The following is a 26,964-nucleotide window of genomic DNA, read 5'->3' as shown; positions in this document are numbered from 1 at the left end:
CTCTCCAAGACCTCAATTTTTTTACACAACCTCGGTCCTTGAAATAAGAGCCCTTCAAGCAACCTGGAAAACGTTTGGTCAGCAAAAAAAAAAAAAAAAAAGAAAAAAAAAAGAGAAAAAGAGTCCTCCTGTTTTTCCAAAGGATCTGTCTCAGGAATTTAAAGCACATTTAAGACACACACACACTCACATAACATAAGGAGGGGGGGAAAGGCTCTTCCCCTCCCCTTCTTGCAGAAAGCATGGAAGAAAGCTCCAGTTCTCCTGTTTCCCCTGTGGATAGCTTGGGGACCAGTGAAGAGGAGCTGGAAAGGCAGCCAAAGAGATTTGGCAGGAAGAGAAGATACAGTAAGAAGTCCAGCGAAGATGGCAGCCCCAACCCAGGGAAGAGGGGGAAAAAGTCCAGTCCCAGCTCCCAATCTTACGAAGAACTGCAGAGCCAGAGGATCCTGGCCAACGTCAGAGAGCGGCAGAGGACTCAGTCGCTCAACGAAGCTTTTGCCGCCCTGAGGAAAATCATCCCCACGCTGCCCTCTGACAAACTGAGTAAAATCCAGACGCTCAAGCTGGCGGCTCGGTACATAGACTTCCTCTACCAGGTGCTACAGAGCGACGAGATGGACAGTAAGATGACGAGCTGCAGTTACGTGGCTCACGAGAGGCTCAGTTATGCCTTCTCCGTGTGGAGGATGGAGGGAGCGTGGTCCATGTCGGCCTCCCACTAGCCACCGCCCGGGCCGGGCCAGCCCAAGGGGTACGTACCCGTTTCTCTTCTCCTGAACGATGCTCTGGGTCTGTTTCCCTCCCTTTGCCCTTTGTGGAATGCTGGGGATGCTGATGGGTTTGGGGTCGCCGACCTGGAGGGCAGCGTAGGCACGTCCAGTTCCTCCCGCTCCCCCCCTGTGCCGGAGGAAATTCAAATAAATGGAGGTTTCAGGAAGGCAAAAATGAGATATCTCCAAAGTTTTGGGGCATGGGGGAGGGAAATAATAATCAGCATGCTTTTGCTCTGTGGGAATGGGGAGTAAGAGGGGGATGGTGTTGAGAGCTGGATGATGAGGGACAGAGGGGAAACCGTCACCGTGTGACATTTGCCAGAAAGCGCTGCTTCGGAGAAGGGCTCGGAGAGGAAAAGTTGATGGCCACAACGGGCTGACAAGGGGATCCAAAACAGCTGCTGCCCCGCTCTGTGGGTGCCTGCACCCCAAAAACTCCAGTGCTGAGCCCCGTGGTGGTCACATCCCCTCCCAGTTGGGGGGCCGGGGGTCAGCAGGACCCACGCGGGGCTTGGCGATGGGTTCGCCCCAGGTTGTGTTTCTCTTAAAAGAAACAAGCAGCAGATGTCGGCTGCAGTCCCGGGCTGTGCCCCTTCCCCCTCGCACAGCAGAAAGCAAACAGACATAGGAGAAAGCCTGCTAAATTTTTGGGTTTGTCCAGTTTCCCTTCCCCAAAGTGACGGTAAAGCAGCAGCTGGCGTTAGGCGCAGTTTCTTATTTACTCTCCTCACCAAACCCTTCCTCGTCACTTTCCATTAGCAGAAAACTACTTCCTCTTCAGCTGCCTTTGTAGTATTCTGGGAGGGAGGAATAAACAGTCAGAAAGGAGAGGGAAAAAGAGCCTTTTAATAACACCCTCATCTCCAGCTAATTAAGCAGAGCAGCTCTGCGTAGTGTCAGGCGGAGTTTGGGTCTGGCCGGGCGCTGTCTGGGGCTCCCTACAAAAAACAGAGCCCACAAACCCATTTCACCAAGCAAACACTCTGAAGGGACATTTTTCCCCGCCACCCTTATGATGTAAAAATGAAATAATTTCATCATGTGCAGAGTTGAAGAGGAAAGTTTATCCCAGCCCATTGGCCGGGCTTGTTTAAAGAGGCAAATCCATCTTTGTTCGGTCAGCAATGAACGGCACCTTTGAATAAATAATATATAGAACCAGGCAAAAATTTGATGCGACTGCAGTGCCTCACTTCCAAAAGGTAAAAAATTGTGAAACCAGGACTTACTAGTGGCGTAAAACGGACTTAAAACCATTTTAGATATAAATGTTTTGCTTGCATCCTGAAATGGTTTGGAATTTGCACTTTGGTGCTGGAATTAAGCTCTTCTAGTGATTCCACAAAATATGAAAAAAGGGCTCAAAATTGGTTATTCTGCCCACTGCAAGGGCTGCCTGTTATTTAGTTTTATTTAAATAGGTAACATGGTTGTTGTGGGGTTTATGGCCATCTCTGGCGTTCCTGTATTTTGCATGTCGTGCCCCGATTTCAACTGCAAAAATCCAAATCTGAGCGGGTTTTTCAAAAGCAAAACCCTCCGTTTATACAACAGAGAGCCTTTTCCCATGCTAATCTTGCTAAAAAACTGCAGCAAACAGATTAAAAAAAAAAAATCCCCACACAAAAACCCAGGCTTCTTGTCAAAACCAGATGTAAAATGTCCCGAACACATATTTCTTCAGCAGTTTAGATTGGCTGAATAGGAAAGTGCTGGGCTGGAACAATGCATTTATTCTGTTGTTTCCCAAATGATGTGTTGCCATTAGCCAAGGTTGGTTGGAAATCTGTTATCTAATACACAACCCTCCTAGCACACGGGGCAAAACTTGCCTTTTTTAAACCATGTTTTACGCCCCACATTGGTTAAATTATTATTAACATTGCTCTAATGAGGCAGATTTTATAGGTAGGCGCTCAGATTGTTCCTATCTCCAAAAAAATGTGTGGATATAATGGAAAAATCGTGACGCAGAACCAAACTCAGGCACGTTTTGGTTTGATTTGGAATAAATCGGAATTCGGTTCCTTCGCCATAACCCAGTGCTCTGTGGTGGCTCTTGCAGAGGAAGATCCCAAACTTTGCCCCTTTCCCTGTGCCTGTGCTGTGCAGGAACACGCGTGTGGTTGGACTGTTGAAAAGGTTGTTGACAAATGGCCTGGTGCGGTGCGGTGTCAAATTCTATCGTTTATGGCGACAGAAATTACGGCTGCCAGAAAATAAAAAATAAAGCTACAACGAGGTCCTCAAGAAACCCTTGAGAACAGGCAAGTTTAGTTGGGTGGTGGGACTTTTTATGGGCTGGAGGGGAGCAGCCTGTGCTGCCCCAATGGATAAAAAATCCATAAGAAATTGCTGTGTGGGTTTGGGATCAGCGCCTGCCTTTCCTAGGGAGTAGGAACTGCAAACGTGGGGTGAGCGCAGCTCAGGCTGGGCTGCCATCCTCCCTTTTCCTGAGGTTTTGGGAAGAAAGAAGCAAGGAAAGGTTTTCTCCTTAGGGGAAGGCTCATTCCCCTCTGGCTGCAAGCAAAACAAAAATCAGAGGAGCTTTTTGATTAGAAAATCAGAGCCTTGGGAACTGGGAAAATGCCACCTGGCCCCTGCGAACGTCAGCAGGTCACTGCTGCTCGCTCCCCTGGCCACGAGAGCTTTTCCTGTTCTGCTCCATGGAATTCCAGACAACTGACTCCGGGAGCTGCAGGAGAAACAGGCGCAGATTTTGCACCTCTAGGACTGCAGTGGGATGTTTCAGCCGAGCCTTCCTTCCCCCCAAAACCTCCCCATCCTCACCGCCGGCACCTGCGCCCTTCCCCTCGCAGCCACTTTTCCCTTTTGCTTTTGAAATGTTCCACAGGCTCTAAACTGAAAATAACAAACCAGGAAAAAAAGTATATTTCCCGATATTTGTTTTGTTAGGGATTAAACCTGTCCAGCTGGGATGGCAGGACCAGCAGCACAGCCCTGAGCCCCGCACCAGTAAGACCAGTCTGCTGCTCCTTCCCACTCACTGGAGACGAGCCCTTTGCCTCCTCTGGGCTGGCACTGGCACTGGGAAACGCTTTTCCCACCTTTTCCATGCTGGAGAAGCCACGTTTAATGTGTGTGTTCAACCCAGAGCCCTCATCCCATTGCCCCTTCAGATTTGCAGGGCTGTTTCCAGTATAAAACACCAGCATCCTATTTCATTTTTCTCCTTAAAGGAGCAAACAGATGTTATCTCTGCTGGCCCTGGGAACAAAACCTAACTCTATAGTGTCTGCACAGTTAACTGGGGGTGTAGTGACACTGGAACGAAGCCCTTTTTTGTCCCAAAAGCCCCATTTTTTTATACGCATCCTTCAAAAAATGTAAATAAGTTTCCTTGACAGGAAGGATTGTAAAGTTTGGTATTTACATTAATAGCCTTGTAGCGGCGGGGAGGGGTGGGGGTTTCATCTCAGTGCATTTAAAAAGCCCAGCAAAATGCATTTTGGATCCTCTGTTTACGTTCGTGTCTTTCCTTGGGAAAGGATAAATCTGTTAGCCAGCAGACACCAAACACGCTGCAGTCAGCCAAAAACCGCTCAGGCTCAGGGATCTTTGAAAAAGAGGGTGCAAGGGAAATGCTCCGGAGAAGGAGACATGCGAAGAGACAAATCTGCCAGGGGGCTAGACGCAAATAAATGAATTACCCATCAGAAAGAGCTGGAGACACGCATGGCGGAGGGAAAATGCTGGATCGGGTCCGAAGGAACGCTTAGAAAAGTGGTAAAAACATGTTATTACTTAATCTGCTGGAGGCAGAGCTGCGGTGAAACTCCTATCGGGAGAGATGTGCGTTGAAGGGTCATTAAGGGAACAATCGAGGCAGACATTTGGGCTAAGTAGACCTAATTTGTCTCCAAATTAGTCATCCTCACACCGCTCAGCTCTGCAGAGCAGCCCTGATTTTCAGAGCATCCTCATTAAAACGAAGGGAGAGATTGAAACGCTTCTCCTGAGCAGCCTCCCCTTCACATTGCTTCCTACGGTGCTTTTTGGGGGCATAATTCCCGCAGTTCTAGGTAGCAGTGATAAATGAGCCCTGGAGATCACAGCGGGGTCTCACAGAGCTGGGACAGATCCTGGAACCACCGCTGAGATCTCTTTTGGGGACATTTCATGTCACTCTTTCCCCCGGCAATATAATTATTTTTATAGCCGTAGCCCTCAGAATCATTTCCATGTGCTTCAGCACGGCTTTGAAATCTCCGAGCCCAAACCCTCCAGAATTTATGTCTTGCTGGAGAGCTACAGGAAGGGTTTGATGAGGCCACGAACGTGGAAAGCATCGGCACCAGAGCCCCGAAACACAGGGCGAGCGGGAAATGCCGTCAGGGAATCACAGCTGGATGGGGAAAGCGGATCTTTCAGGGACCCCTTTTCACCCCTCTTCCCAGGTTTTGCAGAAAGCTGCGAAGGGGGAAGAAAAAGCAAATTGCTCCTTGTAAGCTGCTGATCCCCCCAGACACCTCGGTGGCTGCTCGGAGCTCCTGATTCCCTTCTTCAGGCAAATTTGGAAGTGACGAAAACCAAGAAACCATCCAGCTGGATATTAGCAGGCTCGCGCTAATTAATGATCAGTTCTCAAGAATTATAACAGTAGAAATATTTGCCAGGGATTAAAAAAAAAAGAAAAAAAACCCAAAAAAACGAAAAAACAAACAACAAATCACCAAAACAACACTTGGCATCCCGGCATTAATTAGATTTGTAGTTGTGGACGATGACCACTCAGCAACAACAACTAATCACACAGAAAGAGCAAATTAACTCAGCCAGCCCATAAATCAAGGCAAGGCAGCCCTTGCCCTCAGACCCATCCCTTTAACCACTTCCACACCAGCCCCGATGTCCTTGTCCTTCCCCTGCCAGTTGTGCAGCAAAGACGTGGGAATCAGAGCTCTGCGAGCTCTTTGGGATGTGCTTCTCCTCCTGCCTTTGGGGGGTAAAACAGAGGATCCCTCTTTGAATTTTATTTGTGATCTGCCACCCAGAGCCCCAGGTTATCAGTGTTTAGCAGTAAGGAGGGTTTTCCCTCGGGAATGGGGGAAGAAAAAAAAATCAGTCTTTCTCTGTCACATCAAGGGAAGCCGCGTCAGGAATTTGGAGACAGGTTCTTTGCAGGAGGAGGGTGCAAACGGGACAGAGAGGTTTGGTTACCACTCCCATAAAAACGTGAAATAAGCGGCAACAACTCCTAAGCCCTGCTGTTAACAGAGGGCTCTAAGTGGCCATTAGATCCCTGAATTCTCCGGATTTGTTCCCTGACTCCTCCGGGTCTCTTTTGTGGAAAAGGTCTGTTGATCTAATACTCCAAAACGAGCACGGAAAAGGCAGCACGGATTCTTCATTCCCAAACCAGCATCCAGGGGCTGTCTGGCACTGCCCAGGGGCTGGGATCCTCTTGGATCCAACCTCTCTTTGTTATAATTATGTGATTTGGGATTTTAAAAAAAATTTTTTTTTACACCCGCGCTTCGGCAAGGGATGGGATTGAGGAAGATCCGCTCTCCCCCAGATCACAAAAGTGATCAGAACACCAAAATAGAAAATAATCTTTGTGCCCTGCACTCTGTGGTGAGCGACAGTCCCTGCTCTTCCTCCCAGCTCCCTTCCACCTTTCAACCACAGCCTGGAAAACAGAAAAAGGAGGAGGTGGGCGCGAGAGAAGACCCAGATGTCTACGGGTTCAGCCTGAGATATATATTTACTGGAAGAGGTCCAGTAAGCCTGGCCTAGCTTTAATTGAATTCCTAATAAGATAGTTTTGCCTTGTTAGCTGCCACCCCCAAGAAGCATTTCCTTTAAGAGTTATCAGACCTGCCAAACACATGCTTTAAAATGCATGAATTGGGTTTTGGGTGAGTTCAGCCACCAAAAATCCTCGTGCAGTCATTTATCTGATTATGCCCTCGGTTTTAGCTGTTCAGGCCTCTTTTAAAAATCATATGTTTGTGCTTAAATGTAAATAAACCAAATTGCTCTGCTGAAATGGGGGAATCACGGCTGTGCTGAGCCTCCTATTAAAAATAATTAGTTAATCCAGCTTGGAAAATTCAGTAGGGTGGGATGAAGCCAGGGAGAAGCTTTCATAGGAAAAACAGCAGTTTGGGTGGCTGGGGTGAGGGAGTCCCCCAAGGCATAAACCCAGTGTAACCAAAACCAAGCTCCTCAACAAAATTAACCTGCCAGAGACACAAAAATTCACATTTCAGGCTGACCCTTATGGCAGATTTTATGCATATCACGATGTGATTTCTCTGTGTGAGAAACTCGGCTCCTTAGGCAGAATTCCTGCCTGGGAGGAGAAACTCAGAAATGCAAGGAATAAAACAAAGAAAATTGTGGACTCGGGAAGAAGATGAACTGGGAGATGCTTCCCAGCAAACAACCTGGCACTGGCAACTGGAGATAAACCACCTTGTTAAGAGAAGAAAGGAGTTTATAGTTTAATCTACCAGCATAAAAGCCACCTGGGCCCACCAGAAATCCCAGCACCATCACCCATGGATGCTGTCAGGACCACACTTGCCCTGCAGCACAAAAATCCCACCCTGAATATGGCCAGGACAGAAATGCAATGAAATTTATTAATGACTCCTTAATCAAAGGGGTTTGGATGGGGAAAATAGGTTTTCTATTTGTCCCAGCTGAGCACTTGTCTTCCTGTCCTTCTCATGTGTAGCCCACTGGGATGCCCAGCACCACCTCCACTCCACAATCCCCCAAAATTCATCCCACAGGCACTTTTATGCCAGTTCTTGTGAGTTTGAGTCTTTCTTCCCCCAAACACACAGGTGAGCTCGCCCATCAGTGGGCTCCCGAGTGTAGGATGAGTGGCAGGAATTGAGCCTCTGCATGGAAGCAGAGCATTTTCACCCATGGCAGTGCTTCTGGGAGCACCAGGGAATCACCCCCTTGGAAATTTCCCAGTGAGAAACCAGGGCATAAAACCACATAATAAAAACAGGCCGGATGAGATAACAGCAGTTTATTAAAAAAGCGTTCTACACACAGCATATTAACTTGTACTTTTGCACATTGGATAAGATGGCTATTCTGCATATTTTAATTTATTTTGCTTAACTATCTTGCCTGATAAGCCCAGGAAATTTCTGATAGCACCAAGCCTTTTTGCTGCAGTAATTGCAAGCGCGGCGCTCCGGGCGCGGCCCCGCGATCTCCAAAGCTCCCTTCCAGCTCGTGGGGGTTTGTGCACAGAACAACCCGACATTTTACAAGGGCTTTTTCATCCCTGACCCCAAAAGGGGCTGTTTAAGAGATGCCTGGGATTGCCAGCACTAAAGAATCTATTTTGTACCAGATGGGGCTGAAATGTTTGCTGTTGGAAGGGAGCTGGAGTGCGGCGGAGCGGCCGCGTTCTCTCTTCCATCGTGGTGTGATGAGCTTGCACTTGGGTTTTGGGACTGAGAAGAGTTTCAGGCTTTTGAACTGTTTAAATCAGCTTGGACCTCATGAACAGAGGAGATCAGAGATCCCTTTCCAGTGATTCCCTTGGAAACTTTACAATCAAACAATCTGACGATCAATATTTCTTGTTGTAACGCGTGCAAATGAATAGCTCACCACTGCTTTTCCTGTTCACTCCAGGGAAGCTGGTGGTGGAATGCGCCTCAAAAAGTCCCTGTCACACCAAACCCACAATTCCAGGCACCCCCCAGGGCAACGCCATGTGCCCAGGAGGCTGAGGGTAGGGAATTGGGAGCTCAAAACATGCTGATTTTCAATAGGACCGAGTTAATCTGGAAGCTTTCCTCCTAAGCGCTGTTATTTTGTAAACCAGGCAATACTTTCACTCCCAACGAGTGGAAAAAGGTAAATATTTTAAAGTTGCCGAGGGAAACAGACACAACTTTGAAAATTGTAGCTATTCCTTAACTGTGCATATTCGTGGAATAGTAAGATTTTTCAGGATAATAATGTCAGAATCAATTTGTGGAATCATATGGTTTTTCGGGATAATCATGTCAGAATCAGAGAGAAAAATCTCCTGGCCTGAAACACAACAGTCTGAAATCTATTCCCGCTTTTTCATACTGGTTTATTGTTCTCACATATGCATCACTGGCTCATTTTCTGCTGCAATTAGCGAGGTTTGCATGCCCACTGCGATGCCCGAGGTACGTGTACAAGTCCCAAGGACACTCACCCCTGCTCCTCCAGAAAATAAAACCTCCTGTTTAGAGCACATTCAGACCTATTTCCTAATGCCATCATTTCACCAGCTGTGAAATGTATTTTTGTCCCCCAAATGCTGTTTTTCCTTAATCTTTTGCTGAAATGCTACTGCACAGTTTCTCACACAGCTACAGCCACATTTGTGTTGTTTGAAGATCCAAAAGCTCTTTCTAGAGAGGAAATCCATAGGCTCCCCCCTGCCTTGAATTACTCATCCACTGCACTGCTCAGGCTGCCTGGCAGCTTCTCTGCAGCTCAGGCACATCCTTAAACTTGCACACGGGGCTAAAATATTCCAAAAACCAGGAGGGTTTGGGCCGTTTCTGAAAGAGGGAGAGGAGGAGATGAAGGTTTCCTGGAGCTGTCACAGGGAGTCCGAGCCAGAAATCAATGCCTAAAACTTTTCAGGGGGAAAGCTGCTGGGACAATTTGGGACCTGGGTGCTTGGAGCTGCTCCACTGAAGTGCAAACAGGGACAATGAGGCACAAGCAGGGCAGAACTCAGGAGAGTTGTGGGCCCGGGGGCAAGCTTGCTTTTACCCCCACTTCCAGCTTCTCCCAGGAGAATGCCCAAGCCAGGAATGCCAAACCACCCTCAATGACAGTGCTGGCACTGCTGGCACACCAATCCTTAATCCTGGTCCCCTCTCCAGCCCCTTGGAACAGGAGAGGAGCCCTGGAATTTGGGCTCTCCCTCTCCCTGGCTGCCAACATCCCAGCGGCATGGAGGGATGCAGGGACACCAGGCTTTGCTCCAGCAGGTCCAGGAGGCATTGGAAGGGGCTGGGAGACAGATGAGGCTGCTCCGTTTCCATTCTCTTAGGAAACTTAAGAATTTTTATAAAAAAGCGAGTGAGGATTTGGCAGCGAGCGGAGGGTGGGGATGCCTGCCAAGGCCTGGACAGCTGTACCTTCTTCACTAGCAAGTTGTGTGATCAGCTAGGGCCGTGCTGAAAGCCAAGAGGAGTTACCAGAGCTGCCACATCGCATTTGGCTGATCCTCCCTCTGGGAGACACCTTAAAGAAACAAACCCACCCTAAGAGCTCGGCCAGCGCCAGCCCAGCAGAACCGGGGGTCACCCCACACGCTCGGGGTGCTGCTCTGGTGTTGCCCCCCCTCTGCCTTTCCCCAGTTTGGGATCCAAGATGAGGGGACAGGGGAGGAGGAGACTTATCCGTGGCTGTTTTTCCATTTTTTGCCGGCCGAAGCCCTGCCTGCCCCTCCCGAGCTCGGCCGGACCTTCCCGACAGCTTGAAATAACCCAGGAAATTGTGCAAAGGCTGTGGCGGGCCCGGCCCGGCCGGCGTGAGGGAGGGAGGGCATGAGGGAGGGACACCAGGCCCGGCAGCCAGCACCAAAGGTGGCACTACTGCACCCCACATTGTAAAACTTTGTTCTGCTGGGCTCTTCAAAGTACCAGGAGGGTCACAGCAGAGAGAGGGAGGGAGGTGTGATGGGCTGCGAGGGGATTTGGGGAGAACCGATGTGACTGCAGAGCCCCGGCCGCGGCTGAGGGAGCCTCCCCTCCCGGCAGAGAGGGGGAAAAAAGGCTCTCAGATGGCTTCTTAAACAGCAAATTATCCCCCCTTTCCTTCGAGAGAAAAGCAAGAGATCTATCTCCAGGTGTTACCCCATCCCCTTCATCTCCAAGCACTTCCCAGGCTTGAAGATCTCACTTCAAGCTTGTCACTGAAACAACCTCTGAAGCCTCCCCTCGCACAGCCTGCCACGTATATTCCCATTCCCCTCACAAAGCTCATTTTTCCTCGCAAACATCTCCAAAATCTCCTTCCAAGCGCCCGTGCTAGCTCCAGAGCTGCTCTGAGATGCCCACTCCCCACACGTTTGTGCACAGACATTTCTGGCCACGTTCCGTCCTCTCTCCCCAGCAGCTGCAGATTCCCAGGCTGGGAGAAGGAAAAGCTGGAAAACCACAGGAGCTGCTGGCTCAGCACCTGCTGGCACTAGAGGGCAGGGTAAACTGCATTAAATAAAGAATCAGGTGGGCTTGGGGTTGCATCCCAAGATAACATCTCCTGTGTGTCCGTCAGGGATATCTGGGAGCAGCAGGAGCTATCTCACTGCCTGAGACAAGGAGGAACCAAATTTTGCACTTTTTGTCAGTGATCATCAGGAGAGCAGACTCCCAGATTGTTTAATTTAGGATCAGAGTGTGCCTCCACCTTGCAGTCACAGCTGCCTTTCTAAAAGAAAAACTCTTTAAAAAAAAAAAAAAACAACTAATTTCTCTGCTGTGTTTTCCTGAGTATGTGATTAACCCTGCCCAGCCTTCCTCTTAATCTCAAACCTCTTGGAGATTTTAAATTAGCTCCAAACACAAAAAGCACAGGTTTATGCTTTCCTTTATCAACAGCCACTCCAATAAACACCCCCAATTTTTAAAGATGACTCCAAGAAGGTCAGGCAGCGCAATCCTTTCATGAGGGAAAAACCACACAGAGCTGGCAAGGCAATTCGTGGCCTAAACACAAGGAACAAAACCTCCCAGGTCAGCCCTAATCCTGCAGGACAAGCATCCTCCAGAGCTGCTGGTAGCCACAGAAACATCTGCCCTTCCCTGAGGGACTGGGTTCATTAAAAATCCAGAGATTGAGGTGCATGAGAAGCAGCTGGAGCTCAGAGAGATGCTCCTGCAGCACCTCAGCACAGGCTGAGACCCCAAAAACTGCACAGAGAGCTGGCAGGACCATCCTGAAGATCCTGGGGCAGGGAGAGGAGAGGGACAAACCCCAAAATGTGAGAGATTTCAAGGATCACTTAGAAGAGAGTCACTAAATGCTGCTGGGCAGGGGAAGTGCAGGGGTTTGGTTGGGATTTGGGAGTGAAAATGTCTCAGGCCTGCTTTGCTGCTAAGGAACAAGGGGGGTCTGTAACTCCACACTGAAAAAAGGGGGTTTGAAGTGTTAGATTTTACCCTTTTCTGACTTAGAAATGGGGTAATTGAGAGGCATTTTAAAAACTTTATTTTTAGTCTGATAAGAAGGGTAAGACATTATAGATTTTATAATTTATGCTATTACAATCAGGAGTTAACTATTTCTCTAAAGCATCTAGTTTATTTTTAAGGTTGTTTTTTTGAAACTTCTTTCTAGTTCTATTCCTCTCTCAATAATGTTTGTTTTATTCAGAATATTCATTAAATATACCCCAAAAAATAAAACCACACACATACACATGGAAGCACAGCAAATTGCAGAGGTGAGGAGGGAGTCCCCAGCTTGCTCCCATCTGTCTGGTCACCTCCATCCTGTTTCCCACTGCTTTGGGCAGGCAGCAGAAGTGCCACGGGATGCTGAGGCTCTTTCCAGCTGATGCCCTGCTGGATGGTGACTCAGTTTCCCCTCCAAAAAACAAATATTAACTCTTGCAGTGCCAGCCTTGCCCCTCCCCAGCAGGCAGGACCTTGCCAGAGGGAAGGGATTCACGTGCCACCAGGCTGGATTTACATTCAGCCCTTTATATTCCTTTCACAGCTTCTCATCTTAAAGATCTGAATTGCAGATGTTGCTGTGCCTCAGATTTGGAGGGGGACAAAAACGGAAGGAAAAAGGTTAAGCAGCTCTGTGAGTCACTCCAATACACGACCTACTGTTGATTTAGAAACCTACCTCGGCTGTAAATACACAATAAGCTTCTCTGAAGTGTTTAACCTCTTGTATTCTGTCCAGAAAAACTAATAAATGAGAGCAAAACATCCCTCCTGAGTCACAGAAGCAACAAAGCTGGAAAACCCTGACGTGGGTTCAGCTCTGAGGATAAAGTGACCCAAAACAAGTGACCTAAGGAGGGAGGGGAAAAATAAAAAAGAGGTATTAGTGGGGCAGATAATGAAGAGAGCAGGCTGTGCTGCTCTCTGGGATCTGCTCCAGGCAGCAAAGGCAGGAAAAACTTCCCAAACAAGCAGAGAGAGGCTGTGCCATGAATAAAATAAAGTACAGCCCAAACCAATTGCGGGACTCTGGATCCACAGGCACCCACTTGGTGCACCCAGACTCTCCTTGGAGTTGCACAGGCTCCTCACACCCATCACAGCACCAAATCATTTATCCACAGGCTGCTTTTCTGGGGCTTTTGGGAGGCAGAGGGCATCTCAGCCACATCACTGGGGAAGGGCTGGGAGAAGAATTGCAAGCAGGAGAATTAGCTCTGCTACAGGTCTTGCCATGCATCAGTGCCAGGGCAGCTCTGGAGAGGGCAAGCTGGGCATGGAAATATCCTGATTTCAGCTTTGGAAATGTCCTAATTCCAGCTTTGGAAAGCCCTGTGAGTTTTGGAAGGCAGCTGAGCCATCCAACCCCCTTCCCCCCCGCACACACACCACCCCCCCCCCAACTTCAAATATCTTGTTGAATCATCTTTTGTCTTCAAAGCAGAGGGTGTAGCAGCGGAAGGAGAGCTTTCCCTGGGATTTGAGGCACTGAGTGGGAGTTGAGAGAAAGGCCAGCATCTGCTGATCTCAGGGTACCACCAGGAGAATTCTGCACCAGGATCCCGAGGAGGTCACTTGGGCTGGAGCCATCCCGAGGCCTCCGGCTCGAGCAGGATCCTGCAAAGTGACTGAGGGGGGCTGGATAGTCCCAACAACCCCAGTGATTAAAGGGAAAGATGATGAGCCAGCAGTTCCAGCATAAATCAGGCTGGCCTTAAAGATTTAGGCGTGATTTAAATCGGCAGAGCTGTGGCTCACAAACCACCAGAGGTTTTTGTAGGGATGCGGATGCTTCAAATAAAAATAAAAGTCACTGCTCTGGTCAGCACACAGATGTAAAATTCAGGGCAGGGAAAACTGCCTAAGTAGTGCTGCTGGATAATTCAGGCCCAAATACCTCTTGGAGTAATTTTCCTCTAGTCCCTCCTTATTCCAAGGCAATTTCCAGTTCTAATCAGACATGAACTGAGGCAGGATTCCAGAAAATTTATTTTAGGCTCTTTTTTGCTAGTTTAGAACTCAAAGATGATGTGCTCAAGCTTTTCCACCTAAAACCCAAAGGCTGGAAATTTACCCTATTAAAAATACTACATTAACTGATTAATTAAGTTCATAATCTGTTGGGGTTGATGATTGAGCAGATTGAAGCCAAAGAGATTTAGGGCCCCTCCAGAGCTGGGAATTTTTTGAAAGACACCAAGTTTTCTTGATCCTTTTGAGAATTCCAGCCTAAACTCCTATTCAGCAGCCTTTATCATTTAGTTGCTCTTTGGCTCTCTAGGAAAAACTAAAATTCCCAACACACAAGAGCAGCATAAGTAAGGATGAAGCAGCATTGTCAAGTTTGGAATATACAGCTCAAGTCCAAGTGAAGGCACAAGTTGGTTCAGAGCTGTCCCAGGCTGTCTCCATGTCTGATCTCAGCTCCTTTTCCTGGCAAGGAAAATCCCACAGGCATTCCCTTGCTCAGCCATCAAGATGATTTGGCTGGATCTCACCAGGGAGCCAGGCAGTGAAGTCCCCAAAAATTAAGCCCCTTGTCCCCAGCCCATGCACACAGGAGGATCTTGGCATCCATAGAAAAGGGGAGCAGATCCCCTCAGAGCAGACACAAATCACCAATTCCTGCAGCCAGGGCCTGGCTTGTGTAACCAGGCACTGGAGGAATAAACTCAGGTCTTTTCACCCTCAAAGATCTTTCAGGTGCCTTCCAACCCAAACCAATCCACGATTAATGAAGCAGAGATGGAAATCATTTGGAGGAGTGCAAGAGCCTCATCCCCTGGACTTATGGCCATCCCAAAAGCAGAGGTGGAACAGCAAAGTGAGGAGATGGGAGCAGAATGAGGATATCTCTGGAAGGAAAAGCAATGCCAGCAGCTCTCCTGAAGTGTTTGGAGCTGGCACAGTCCTGCCAGCCTCCTTATTCCAAGCCCACAGAGCTTGGGAACAGCATGCAAACACTTGGAAGGGAAGGAAGAAAGCATTTAATAAGTCTGAAATAATTTTCTTACAAATTCATTAGCTATTATTTCAGCTGTGTGACCTCCTGAAGGGACTTTCTAGAGGGCCAGATTATGCAGTCAACTGAAAATATAAATAAGTATGGAGAGGGCAGAGATCACTTTTTCCAGCCAAAGCGTGTGGGATGTCAGGTTAGGGTTCCTGTCGGGTGCATCCGTGCACTTCCAGGAGGGGAGCCTGGCCCAGCACTCGCATTTCTTCTGCCATTTCAGGCAAAATCATCTCATTTATTGGTATTGGTTTCAATTATTGCTGCTTTTAGGGAGCCTTTAACCTGAATGTCTGTGCATAGATTCACACTGATATTTACTGCTGGGGAAGGGCTGTATTGGAGGTGAAAAGTGCAGTGCACACACAGATACAAATCTTCCCCAGCCCTGGAAGTGTCCAGGGCCAGGTTGGATGGAGCTTGGAGCCTGGGATAGCAGAGTGTCCCTGCCCATGGCAGAGGGAAGAACAAGATGAGATTTCAGGTCCCTTCCAGCCCAAATCATTCTGTGATTTTCTGGTATGGTGAGACCCATCTGTGCCTGTGTAACAACGGCAACTAGGAATTTCAAAAGAAAACCAAAGCATTTTAACGGGTAAAAAGCACACAGAGGAGTGAGAAGTTCTTAAATTGAGTCACCCCAGACATCCTCCACACCCAGATATTTAATGGAATCTGGGATCACAGATGATCTGTGTGTTGTGTGCAGAAGCACGAACACATTTCTCTAGACAGAGACAGATCCAAGCTTCCCTATTCTCTCCCTGCATTCAATCTCATTCCCTAATAAGCCTCTAAACCTTCATTTCAGTCACTAAATGTAACACCCAGCCTCCCTCCCTTCACAAATATCACATGCTGGTTTAACCTGGAGAATTCCAAACTTAAACATCTTGTACTGCAAATATAAACCGTGTGTAAAACTCAGTTGCACAGAGCAGAAAAGCTGTTCAGCATCAACCAGAGGTTCCCTTCACCCCTGGGCTTGAAAAAACCCAGTCTAGAGGAAGGTGTCGGATCAGACGACCTGTAAAGGTCTCTCCCAACCCAAACCAATTTGAGATTCCCTGAGCTGCAAACCCGAGCAGAGGAGCCCATCAGCAAGTTCTGAGCAAGCCCCTGGCACCCAGCAGCACCAGCTTGGCTCAGCTCTGCCTGCAGTGAAGCCCAGAGAGGAGCAGCACGGCCAAGCTCCAGCACGGAGCCTTTGTTGGGAGCAGATGCTGCTTCCCCCAGAGCAGGGATTGCATCAGTGCCACAGGTTATTATCCCAGCGGGAACCTCGCAGGGGTCACTCACCGAGGCTCAAACAAGCCCAGCTTTTGCAGCTGGCAAACCTAAACAAGGCCAGCCAGCTGCTGCCGAGCTGAGTCAGCCGCGCTCGCTCGTCCACTTAACCCGTTCCTTTAATCACCCAAACCCCAAAAACCTGACAACTGCAGACAGGAGAACACACATCTGCTCTTCTGCAGCATGACAGGCTGGAAAAGACCGTGGAAACCGATTTTCCAGGGCTTTTTTTCCCTCGGCTGCTGAGTGCGTGCTGCACACAAATCATGTTCCTGGGAGTCGCTGGCTGCGCCCGCTCTGAGTCAGCAGAGCATGTGCTAAACCCCAGCCGGCCAGCGGGGCGAGCAGCTCGCACTGAAATAGTGAACATGTGATTGCATCCTCCCCTAAACACAGACCAACCGATCTGTTTGCTCCTGGAGCAGCTCATACTGAAATATTGAACATGTGATTGCTTCCTCCCCTTGCTCCTCGAGCAGCTCACACTGAAATATTGAGCATGTGATTGCATCCTCTGCTAAACACCAACCAACAGATCTGTTTGCTGCTGGAGCAGCTCACACTGAAATGTTGAACATGTGATTGCATCCTCTGCTAAACACTGACCAGCTGATCTATTTGCTCCTCGAGTGTGGAGGTACCAGTTGTGGGTTTCTCTGTGTCTTGGTTGAAGGCGCTTGAGACAGTAATTCATGTTTGGACTCAAGTGTTTCTTATTTCTTATCAGTAAAACAGTCTCACTATTGTGAGTTCTGCAGCTTTTCATTAGAAGGCACAAAATGGCCAACAATCTCTTGTTACAAAGTCTTTTAAGACTAAATTATCCAATTAAGAACTGACACCTAGATTATTTCCCCTTTTAACCCAATAACTGATCCCACAGAGCCTGCAATAGGGACATTTCTGTCCAATTACAAAATTCCACCCAAATCCATGAAGAAGCATGAAAAAAAAATCAGGATGACACCCTGTGCCCTCCATCTTGCTGCCATCCACAACATACTAAAAATCCCAAACCCTCAATTTCTCACCTGACACACCTACACTACTCTCTACAATCTATTTCACACTTTTGTGGATTCCAGTCTATCTTGAGCTCTAGGACACTTTCTCCATGAATGAGGGTCAAAGTCAGTGCTCTCCTGGGGGTCAGGGCACCCCAGAGAAGACAGAGAAATATTCCCTGTGCCCTGGGTTTCCACACTCGGGCAGCACACACTGAAATATTGAACATTTGATTGCATCCTCTGCTAAACACTGCCCAGCCAATCTGTTTTCTCCTCAAGCAGAGAGGTTCCACCTCTGCATGCTTCTTCCTCTGAAAATTTGAACTTGGTGTTTGCTCCCCTTTGGAAAGCAGCAGCAAGGGAGTGATAACTTTGTTTTACCTCTAAAATCCAGAAGTGTGATGAAAAGGTGACACGGGAGCTCTGAAGGGGATAATTTTTGATAGGAAAGGAACAGGGAGCAGCGGCACAGACAGCAAGCAGAATTAAACAAGATTCTAGAAATCATTAATCCGTCATTGCTTCGGGAATTAAACCCCTCAGGGTGTCCATTGATGGGAGGGGAGGCTTTTGGGGCAGAGCAGAGGGTTGGGAAGCTCGCTGCGCTATCCAGGCTGGAAACTGAAGAGGGTGTGAGTAAGATCTGGCTCCCTGTCCTGCTCCCTGTGGTTTGCCTGCCCAAAACGACCCATGGAGCAGTTTCAGGGAAGCCCATAAAGCAGCTGGCCAGCCCCATGCTGGGCTCAAGGCAGTGGTGCTGCTCCTGGGAGTCTTGGAAAAATGATTCATGGATGCTCAGAGCCCGGATGGGGAGCGGGGGGATGCACTGACCACAGGAGGAGGATGGCAGCATCCAAACCCACAGAAATAAAGAAAAAATATCCCCACCCTGACCAGCCACTGTGTTGTTGCCTGCATCAAGTCCAACTCCTGGCCCTACACAAGGGACCCCAAGGAGCTGGGCACCCCCAAGAATCTCTTGGGAAGAGGCTGGCAAGGAGAGGAGGAGGAAGAGGAAAGAGAGTGGTAGAGATGATTATAAACACCAGGGCAGGGAATGGGTTGAGTACCTTAAAGGACTGGGGCTGAAATCCAGAGGGCTTGATGTAAGAAGCCTGGTTTAAGGGTTTTAAACCTGCTTTGAATGGGATATTCTGTGATTCTGAGCATGGGTAAAGCCAACTGCATGGAAGGCAGCAGCTGTAAAGTTTAGGAAAAACAACCGTACTGTGCAGTACTTGCACTAAAGGCTGGAAGAAATGTGGGGCTGAGGAGAGATGTGGGAATCAGGGTGGCTTTTGCCAGTTTTGTGCTGTGCTGATGTAGCTGTCAGGCCAAGGAAAAGGGAGAGAAAGAGCCCTGGGGCAAAAGGAGATAAGGCAGGCAGAGCAAGCCGGGCCTATCACACCTATTCAAATTCCAACTCACTGTCACCATTCCCAGGGTGCCAAAACCCCTATCCCAATGCTTTACCCCAGCCCCACAAAACCCAGAGTGGCTCACTCCATGCCGAGCACTCCTTCCCCCAGCAGGATTGTCTGTCATATAAAATACAACTCCCCCTTCACGAGGGCAGCACCCTCTAACCCCAGGTATTTTAAAGAGTTGAGCAATTCTTGCCGTAAAAAAAAGATCAGAGGGCCTTTATTGACTGCAGCAGGGTTAAGCCGGTTTATTCCAAGTGAGAATTTGGCCCCTTGACTTCAAGGAAGACATGCTGATTAATCCCAGATGGAGATCTGGCCAGGCACAATCCCTTCCCAAAGTCCTGGGGCTGAATCACCTCCACTGCTCAGAGCCCAGGGAGTTACTGAGGAACAAGGAACAGCACCTGCCATGTGGGAAACACTGAGGATGGGACCAGGGAATTGGGATTAAGTAATTCAGGGACCTTCAGGGTGTGCCTTATAGTGGGGGGAAGATGCCAGAGTAGCATCCTTTCTCCTGCAGACATCTGGGAATGTCACCTGGGATGGGAGTCCAAAACCTGGGCATTGAGCACAGTTGGCAAGGAGATTGGGAATCTTCCTGGCTTCTTCTCACTAAGGGCTCCTTGTGGTGTTTTGTAAGGATCCATAAGAGTAAAAACAGGATTAAATCCATCCATGCTTCAGGAAAAGCTGCCCCAGCATTTCTTTGGCAGGTTTGAGAAGCAAACACAGCTTCATTCCTACTCCAAATGCCAAGAAAAAGGATCTTTTTTCAGCAATCATCTTCAAGGCTAAATCAGGACAGGCAAGATTTTGCTTCCCAGAGCTGTAGGCACAAATGCCATACTTTTTGCAGGAAAGGGTAAAATCCTTTACATGTGTGCCCATGGAGAGATGGCAAAACTGTGGATAAACACCAGAAAATTCCAAGGCAGGTATTGATGAGGTTTTGGGTCTTAAATGCAGAGGGGGTGGTGGAAAGGTTTCCCTTTGGCCAATAATATCTGCTCTCCTAAAACCTCCCCCACCAGGGGCAATTTTTAATGCAGGGACATTAAAACTTCACAGCTGTGAGATGCCAGTGTCTCTCCCCAAATTCCCCCTGGGGGTCTCTGGCCCAGATCTGCATGGTGCAAGCCAGGGGGACTCTTGCTGAGGGCTTTGCGTGCGGAGGAGTCTCCTGAGAAGGGGGAAAGGCCTGAGCTCCCAGCTCCCCCCTCCAAGCTGTGTTTGTGAGGGCCAGCATCTGGAGCGGGGTGGGAGCCGAGGGCTGATGGGCAGCAGCACACATACAGCTGTGCACATCTGGCCCGCAGGTGTCTCAGCTGCTTTGTGTCAGGGACATGAAAAAGCACCCCGAGTTCCCGAGGCAGTCGTACCTGTCCTGTGGATTGTTCCCAGAAGCCCCCAGAATTCCGTGGATTTAATGTCTCTGCTTTTTAGTGGGTGGCCCCAATTTTTTTTTGTTTGTTTTTCCATTATTTTATTTGAAAGAAGGAGTTTAAACCCTAGATGCTTTTAAAACAGGGGGGTTGTGTTGTTATTAATTCCACTGGCATTAATCCACGCAGCTGAGTCAGTCATAATGGATGGCTGTCATCCTTCCCCTGATTTACTCCAAGGAGTAAAGGTTACTACAGAGCCTTTGTGCTGCACTGATGAAAAAAAACTGAGGCTGCTTCTCCTTATGCTCAGCCACAGGTACAGCCAGACTTGCTCCCAAAATATTTAATCTGTGCAAGGACAGGCAAAGTGGGAAAACATAGGAAAAGTCTCATCCATGGGGTAGGAAAATCCCGGAGCATCCCACAGGGATGCTGCTGCTGCTGGGGTTTGGGAACTGCAGCTGCACACAGGAAAACTGTGAGAGCAGAGGAGCTGCTGGCTGAGCAGGCCAGACCAACAGAGTTCCCTTGGAAAAAGAAGAAAGGCACAGATGTATATGTTTATTTTTAGAGAAGGTGTCTTTCCTAGAATTTGTATTATTTTGGCAGGAGCGCTGAGGGGGTGGAGGAAAGGTTTCCCTTGGCCAATAATATCTGCTCTGCTAAAACAGGGTGGAGGCATGGGGGTGTTCTCACAGCCCAGTTCACATCTCAGTTGTGTTTATCCCTGCAGAGGCATAGAGGGACCAGAGACCATGTCCCAGTGACTGCCAGCTTTGTCCTAAATTAAATTAAATTAAATTAAATTAAGTTCTCCCTTGGGCTGCCAGCTGTGTCTGTGCAGGGTGGGATCTGTCGCTGTGAGCATCTCAGCAGAAGCAGATGGATCACCTGTGACAACTCCACCCTCCTTCCCTGATTTCCAGCAGCCATTCCCACTGCTTTGGCCCCGTTTTGGGTGTGCATTTCAGGCAGTGCCGGGCAGCTGGAGCCCTCCTGGATCCAAGAAGGCTGCAGGATGTGGGACCTAGGAGGCAGAGGAAGGTGGAAATGTGGTGTGAGCCTCAGAGTCGCTTTTTAGGGATACATCAGTGTCTGTGCAAGCTCTCCTCCCCAGCCTGGGTATTTCCCTGGAGCTGCACCAGGAGAACACCTCATTCCCTGCCCTTTTGTTCCACACCTCTCTCCTGTTTTTGGTGTGGGGCAGTGGATTTGAGCCAGAGAAAGCGATGATGAGCTCTGCTAGCCAGGAGGGCCGGTAGGGGCCACTCCTGCCCCTCTTTGCCCCCATCCCTGGCCCAGGAGATGCCACTGGTGTCCCTCAGTGCTTGTTCCCCCAAACCACCCACCAGGCAGCCAGGCAGCTCCTGGCTCTCCCAAACTACACGGGGCAGCTCTGCTGCTTTTCCCTGCTGCACTGCTCGTTAGCGGCTTCCGCCCCTCGGCAATTCCGAGCTGCCATTCCAGTGATGTGCTGCCAAGGTTTTCAAAAGGGGGCTCCCACAAACCTGCCTCCTCCTCCTCCTCCAGCTGCCACCAGCCCTGCTCGGCCTGTGGAGGAGTGCGGGGCTGGGGGAAATGCGCCTTTGCTGTTTAAAGCTTTTTTTTAATGTTGGTTTAAAGCTGTTTTGATATTTGTTTTAACTTTCTGGTGAGGGAGGGACGCAGCACCTTGGGGCCAACATTCCTGGCTGCCCAAATATTGCTGCAGGGAGGCAGAACCTAACAGAGAACATCTGAGCATCCCAGCAGCAAAATGCTTCACTTGTCAGCATTCCCTTCTCCTCCCTGTGGTGAGCACAGGCCCACAGGTTTGATTTTAGCTGAATTTGATTTTTTAGTTTGATTTGACCTGAAATGTTGAAGAACTGGCTCCTTCTAGGTGTTTTGGAAAACTTTCCCAAAGTTTTTCCATAGGAAGTTTTTGAGCCCACAGGCAGAAGCCATTGAATTCCTCTGCTTGGTGAGCATCCCTCTCTTCTTTTCAAGGGGTTCTTTCCATTCAAGGCCAGGTTGGACAGGGCTTGGAGCAACCTGAGATAGTGGAACCTGTCACTACCCGTGGCAGGGGGTGAAATGAGATGGGCTTTAAGGTCCCTTCCAACCCAAACCATTCTGGGATTATTGGTGGACACCAATAACCCTTTCTGCAGCTGTGTGAGGGGAAAAAAAATATTTAAAGCAAAATTACGGAGCCGTTTCTGGCAATATGTGAGAGGAGCACTCACAGCTGGAGCTCTCTAACCTCGTGGCTGTGCTCCATCCTGCTCCAATGGCTGGGAGCAGACCCAGGCAGGAAGGACCAGGGCTCTCCCCTTGGCTTCTTCTTGTGGCCTCACCTCTTCATGATCCTCCCTGGACAGTGAGGTGTCAGCAAACTGATGCACAAGAAGGTCTGGAGAGGGAGAAACAGCCCCAGGGAGAGGAGACAAAGCCCCAGTGTCCATTTCCTCATGCCACACACCCCTCAAACTGCTCCTGATAACAAACTAGGGAGCTGCAGGACACAGGGAGGATGTTTCACCCCCATCCAGCCATGGGCAGATAAATCCCCTAAGTTATGCAAAGGCTGGGCTGACTCAGAGAGAGGCTTCTCCCCGGGGCTCAGGAATGAGCCTCTGCCAGGGATGTGTTTTGAAATGGTTTCCCAGCTGTAAGATGCACATAATTGTGGCTTTGCCTTCATCTGGGAGACTTCAAGAGCGGATGGTTGATAAGGATGGAGCAGCAGAGGCAGCACAGCCCGAGCCAGGGGATCTGGTTTCAGTCTGTCCCTACCCGCAGCATTATTCGATCTGATTTTGGCCCTCTCTCCGCCCCCTCGCACGGACACAATTATCTGAATTCCTTTCCCTGCTGCTTCCTCCCCTCTGAAGCCTTGCAGCCTGCTCCTGCTGCCTTTTCCAGGGCTCCCTCCTTTCCTGCCTCAAGGGATTTCTGCTGGGTTTACACTTTCCTGGTAACACCCCAAAAATCAAGGGATTTCCTCTGGGTTTAGGCTTTTCTGGTAGAAAACATCCCCAAAAAAATCAAGGGAATTCTGCTGTTTTAAGGTGCCTTTTTTTTTTGTAAATTGAAACATGCTTATATTTAAATTAAACAAGCTTAAATTTAAATGAATTTGAGCATTTTAAACTTAAGCAAGGCCAGATTGGATGAGGTTCCGAGCAACCTGGTCTGATGGAAGGTGTCCCTGCCCACGGAATGGGATGAGCCTTAAGGTCCCTTCCAGCCCAAACAACCCTCTGGAGTGGCTGCCATCAATTCTGGCTCCAGGGAGAGCTGAGAGCTCCATGAAATAATTTGGGAACATCCCTTCAGCAGTGATCCTCCCAGTCATGGGGATGCCATCAGCAATTTTGGCTGTTTCCCACTCTCCCCATAGCCTGAAACAGCTGGGCCGTATTTTTTATTTGCCCACAAGACAAAAACAATGGCAACAAAGGAATTAAGGCCAAGTGTCCAAACCTGACCATGGATCTTTTCATTGCTCTGTGCCACAGGGCTTTTTAGGGAAGTTATTCCCAAAACAGCCAGGAATGATGGCTCCTGAGATCAGGAATGGGATTTGAGTGATTTCCTAAAGCAGGAGCATCACATTTTGTGCTGTAACCCAGCATTGCTTGAAGCTACTGGTGGGGCTATTCCAGAATAATTTTTACACTAGAAGGAGGAGAGATTCTAGTGAGGAATAAAATTCCTCACTCGGAATGTGTTGAGGCCCTGGCACAGGGTGCCCAGAGGAGCTGTGGCTGCCCCTGGATCCCTGGAAGTGTTTAAGGAAGGGCTTGGAGCAACCTGAGATAATGGAAGGTGTCCCCGACTATGGCAGGGATTGAACAGGATGGACTTTACAATTCCTCCCAACCCAAACCATTCTGGGGTTCTATGAATGCCACATTTTCCTCACCTTGACGCGTTTGCTCTGTCCCATCTTGTTCAGGCCTTACCTCTGAGAAGAACCAACCCCACATGGGATTTCTGCTTCCCCATTCACCCTAAAATGTGCCTGGGATGTAGGGCAAGAAAACAAAAAGGCCCTGGGGGCAGAGCCTTTTTTCTACACCCTCAACTTTAAAAGAAATTGCAAAAGCTACCTTAAAAAAAAAAAAAAAAGCAACAACCAAAACCAAAACAAAACAGCAAAACCCACCAAAACCAAAAAACCCAAACAAACTCCAGCAGTTTTCCTGCATTTCACATTTCATTTGCACTCTTGGCCATGTCACGGAAATGATTTCAATCCTTTTGTAACCAAACCCACCCCAATCCTACATAAGCAAAGGCCTGGGGGACCTGTTGGGAAATTTCCTGCAGCCAGGGCCGTGCTCCTGCTGCCACCTTCCATCAGGCCAGCAGATCCCTGCTTCTGTGACATCCATGCTGGGCTGGGAAATGCTCCTGGTGGGCTGGGAAATGCTTCAAAAACAGGGAAAAACGGATCAGCAAAGGCCTCAGACAGAGGAAGCTGTGCTGAGGCAGAGCATCACAGCTGGGCTCTGTGTTAGGATAAGAGAAATGCTTGGAAATCCCCGAGAAATCCCAGGAGAAAGCAGTTCCCATCTCTGGGAGTGTGCAAGGCCAGCTTGGATGGCTCACAGAGGTTTTTGGGGCATTTTCCCTCTTCCTCAGCCCTTCCTTCCCCCTTCAATAGCCTAACAGGGCCAGCTTGCTGACATGAGGATCACATGCCAGATTCAGAGTCTGATTTCAGAGTGATTTGAGAGTGTGATTTGAGACTGTGATTTGAGAGTGGGATTTCACAATGATTTCAGAGTGTGATTTCAGAGTGTGATTTCAGAGTGATTTCAGAGCCTAATTTCAGAGTCTGATTTCAGAGTGTGATTTCAGAGTCTGATTTCAGAGCATCATTTCACAGAATCACAGCACGGTTTGGGTCTAAAGGCACCTCAAAAAAGCCAATCCAGTTCCAGTGAACCAGCATGAGGTGGAATGTGGCAGAGCCATCCCAGAGCTCTGGAAAATCTACAATCCACAGGGCAGGCCATCACCATCCCCTCACCATAACAGGGAGGAAAATCAGCCCCTCAGCACCGAAGTGCTGTGGAATTCCCAGTTTTCTCCAGCAGGAGCTGGAAACCAGAAAGGACCAGTGGGAAGGAGCAGCCTCAGGGCAGCAGCAGCCAGAGCAGGGGGTCCCAGCCAGGGTTAAAGACGTCAGCTCTGCCCCGGGAGCAGCTTTGTGCTGAGCTCTCTGCTCTTGGGTGGGATTTAAAAAAATCCCTGGAACCAGACCAGCTTTTTATCTGGTTTTACCTCGGTTTTGTGTCAGCCATATTCAGAGAGGAGCAGGACACAGCAAAACCTCGTGTGACCATCCTCCACCCCTTCCTTCTGCTGGCTGGAAAAAATAATAAATTAAAAAAATAAAATCAGCAAATTGCTCCGTGGTATCTTCCTCCTCCCTGGGTTTTATTTTGCTTTCCTGGAGCCCTCCCTGGATGGGGAGAGGGTCAGCCTGTCATCTGTCAGACGTGGGCATCCCCAAACCACCGGGAGAGGTGGAGCTCTCCTAAGTGCTCCTGGGCAGCCTGACAAGTCCCCGAGCTGGTCTGCAGAATGTGGTTGTAATTAGATAATTAATAACTTGGAGAGGGAAAGGAAAGGAAATCAGCTAAATGGAAGCTTTCCTCAGTGGGAGGAAATAATTATATCTGCTTTTTGATATCTGAGCTGAGGTGGCTTTGCTGAAGGCAGGAACAGCACCTTGCCTGCAAAGCCATCCCTGCCCTGAGCAGGAGAGGGGGTTCCAGGGGCACTGCTGGGTCATGGAGTTTGTCCCGCAGAATTTACCCTGCTCCTGGAAGGGTTCCATGCCAGGTTGAAGCAATCTGGGACAGTGCAAGTTGTCCCTGCCCATGGCAGGGAGGAGGAATGAGATGAGCTTTAATGTCCTTTCCAACCGGAACCATTCTGGTATTCTGATGTTTTGATGGATACATTGCTCCTGCCTAGGGATTTACCATTTTAAACCCCAGTGCAAACCAGGCTGTGACATTACCAGACTCTGAATTTGGGCTGTCTATCCAAAAGCCTAAGGAATTGTGCTTCCACTTGCTCCTGGCACACTGGGATCTTGCCCAGTGCCTGGATTAACTCCACGCTGCTGGAACCAGGGGCAGGATTCAACGCCTGCTGATGAACCACAGCCTAGATTTGTAGGGAAAAAGCCCTTCCCACACAACCTAGCTCAGAAAGATGTCCTGCATTTGGTGTATTTATTTTTCTTCTCTTTTCTTTTTTTTTTCCTTTTCTCCAGACTGTCCAGTGTCTGCGACTGAAGTGGAATTGGGATATATCCAAGTTTGTAGCTTCTGAAACCTTAAAAACCTCAAGAAAACTGGTCCAAAAGACCCCTCTTGACCTCCCTTGCTCTGAACTCTTGCAGAGCATTTCAGACTGAGTAGCAAAACAGCACCGAAGAGAAGGGGCTGAGCCTTTGCAGCATCTCTCCCCAGAACGACTGACCAAAGAGAGAAGGAGAAGCAACATTCCTGGTTGTTCATTGTTGTTGGGGTTCTGTGTCTGTCTGTCTGTCCGTGCGTTTAGTGTCTTATCGCTAATTTTTTATTTTATTTTTTTTCTGGAAACAATCTTAATTCAGGAACGCATTTATGAGGCATCTTTGGGTTCGAGTTTTACTTCCCCTTAACTGTATTCATCTTTTTTTTTTTTTTTTTTTTTTTAATTCCAAAGCTGATTTCTTGTACAGTCATGGCAAAACTGGACCAAGGCTCTCAGCAAAAAGAGGAAAAGAAGGAAAAAAGCCCACCACTATGCCCCCAGCTCCCTGCATGAATTGTTTCAAGTACAGCCTGGATTACAGACTGCCCTCCACACTCTGCCACCTCTCCCTTATTGCTCCATGATT

General features: G+C 48.7%; 1 protein-coding gene across 1 annotated transcript; it reads left to right on the top strand.

The window, feature by feature from the left end:
• Window positions 1-26,964, top strand: TWIST2 (twist family bHLH transcription factor 2). The gene is made up of 2 exons (XM_064718343.1): window positions 1-754; window positions 26,353-26,964. Exon 1 carries the CDS (start codon window positions 243-245, stop codon window positions 723-725), a length of 483 nt encoding a protein of 160 aa, XP_064574413.1. The 5' UTR covers window positions 1-242; the 3' UTR covers window positions 726-754; window positions 26,353-26,964.

Source organism: Zonotrichia leucophrys, chromosome 7, assembly GCF_028769735.1.
Source record: "Zonotrichia leucophrys gambelii isolate GWCS_2022_RI chromosome 7, RI_Zleu_2.0, whole genome shotgun sequence".
Taxonomy (NCBI): Eukaryota; Metazoa; Chordata; class Aves; order Passeriformes; family Passerellidae; genus Zonotrichia; species Zonotrichia leucophrys.
This window is presented reverse-complemented; position numbering and strand designations above follow the sequence as displayed.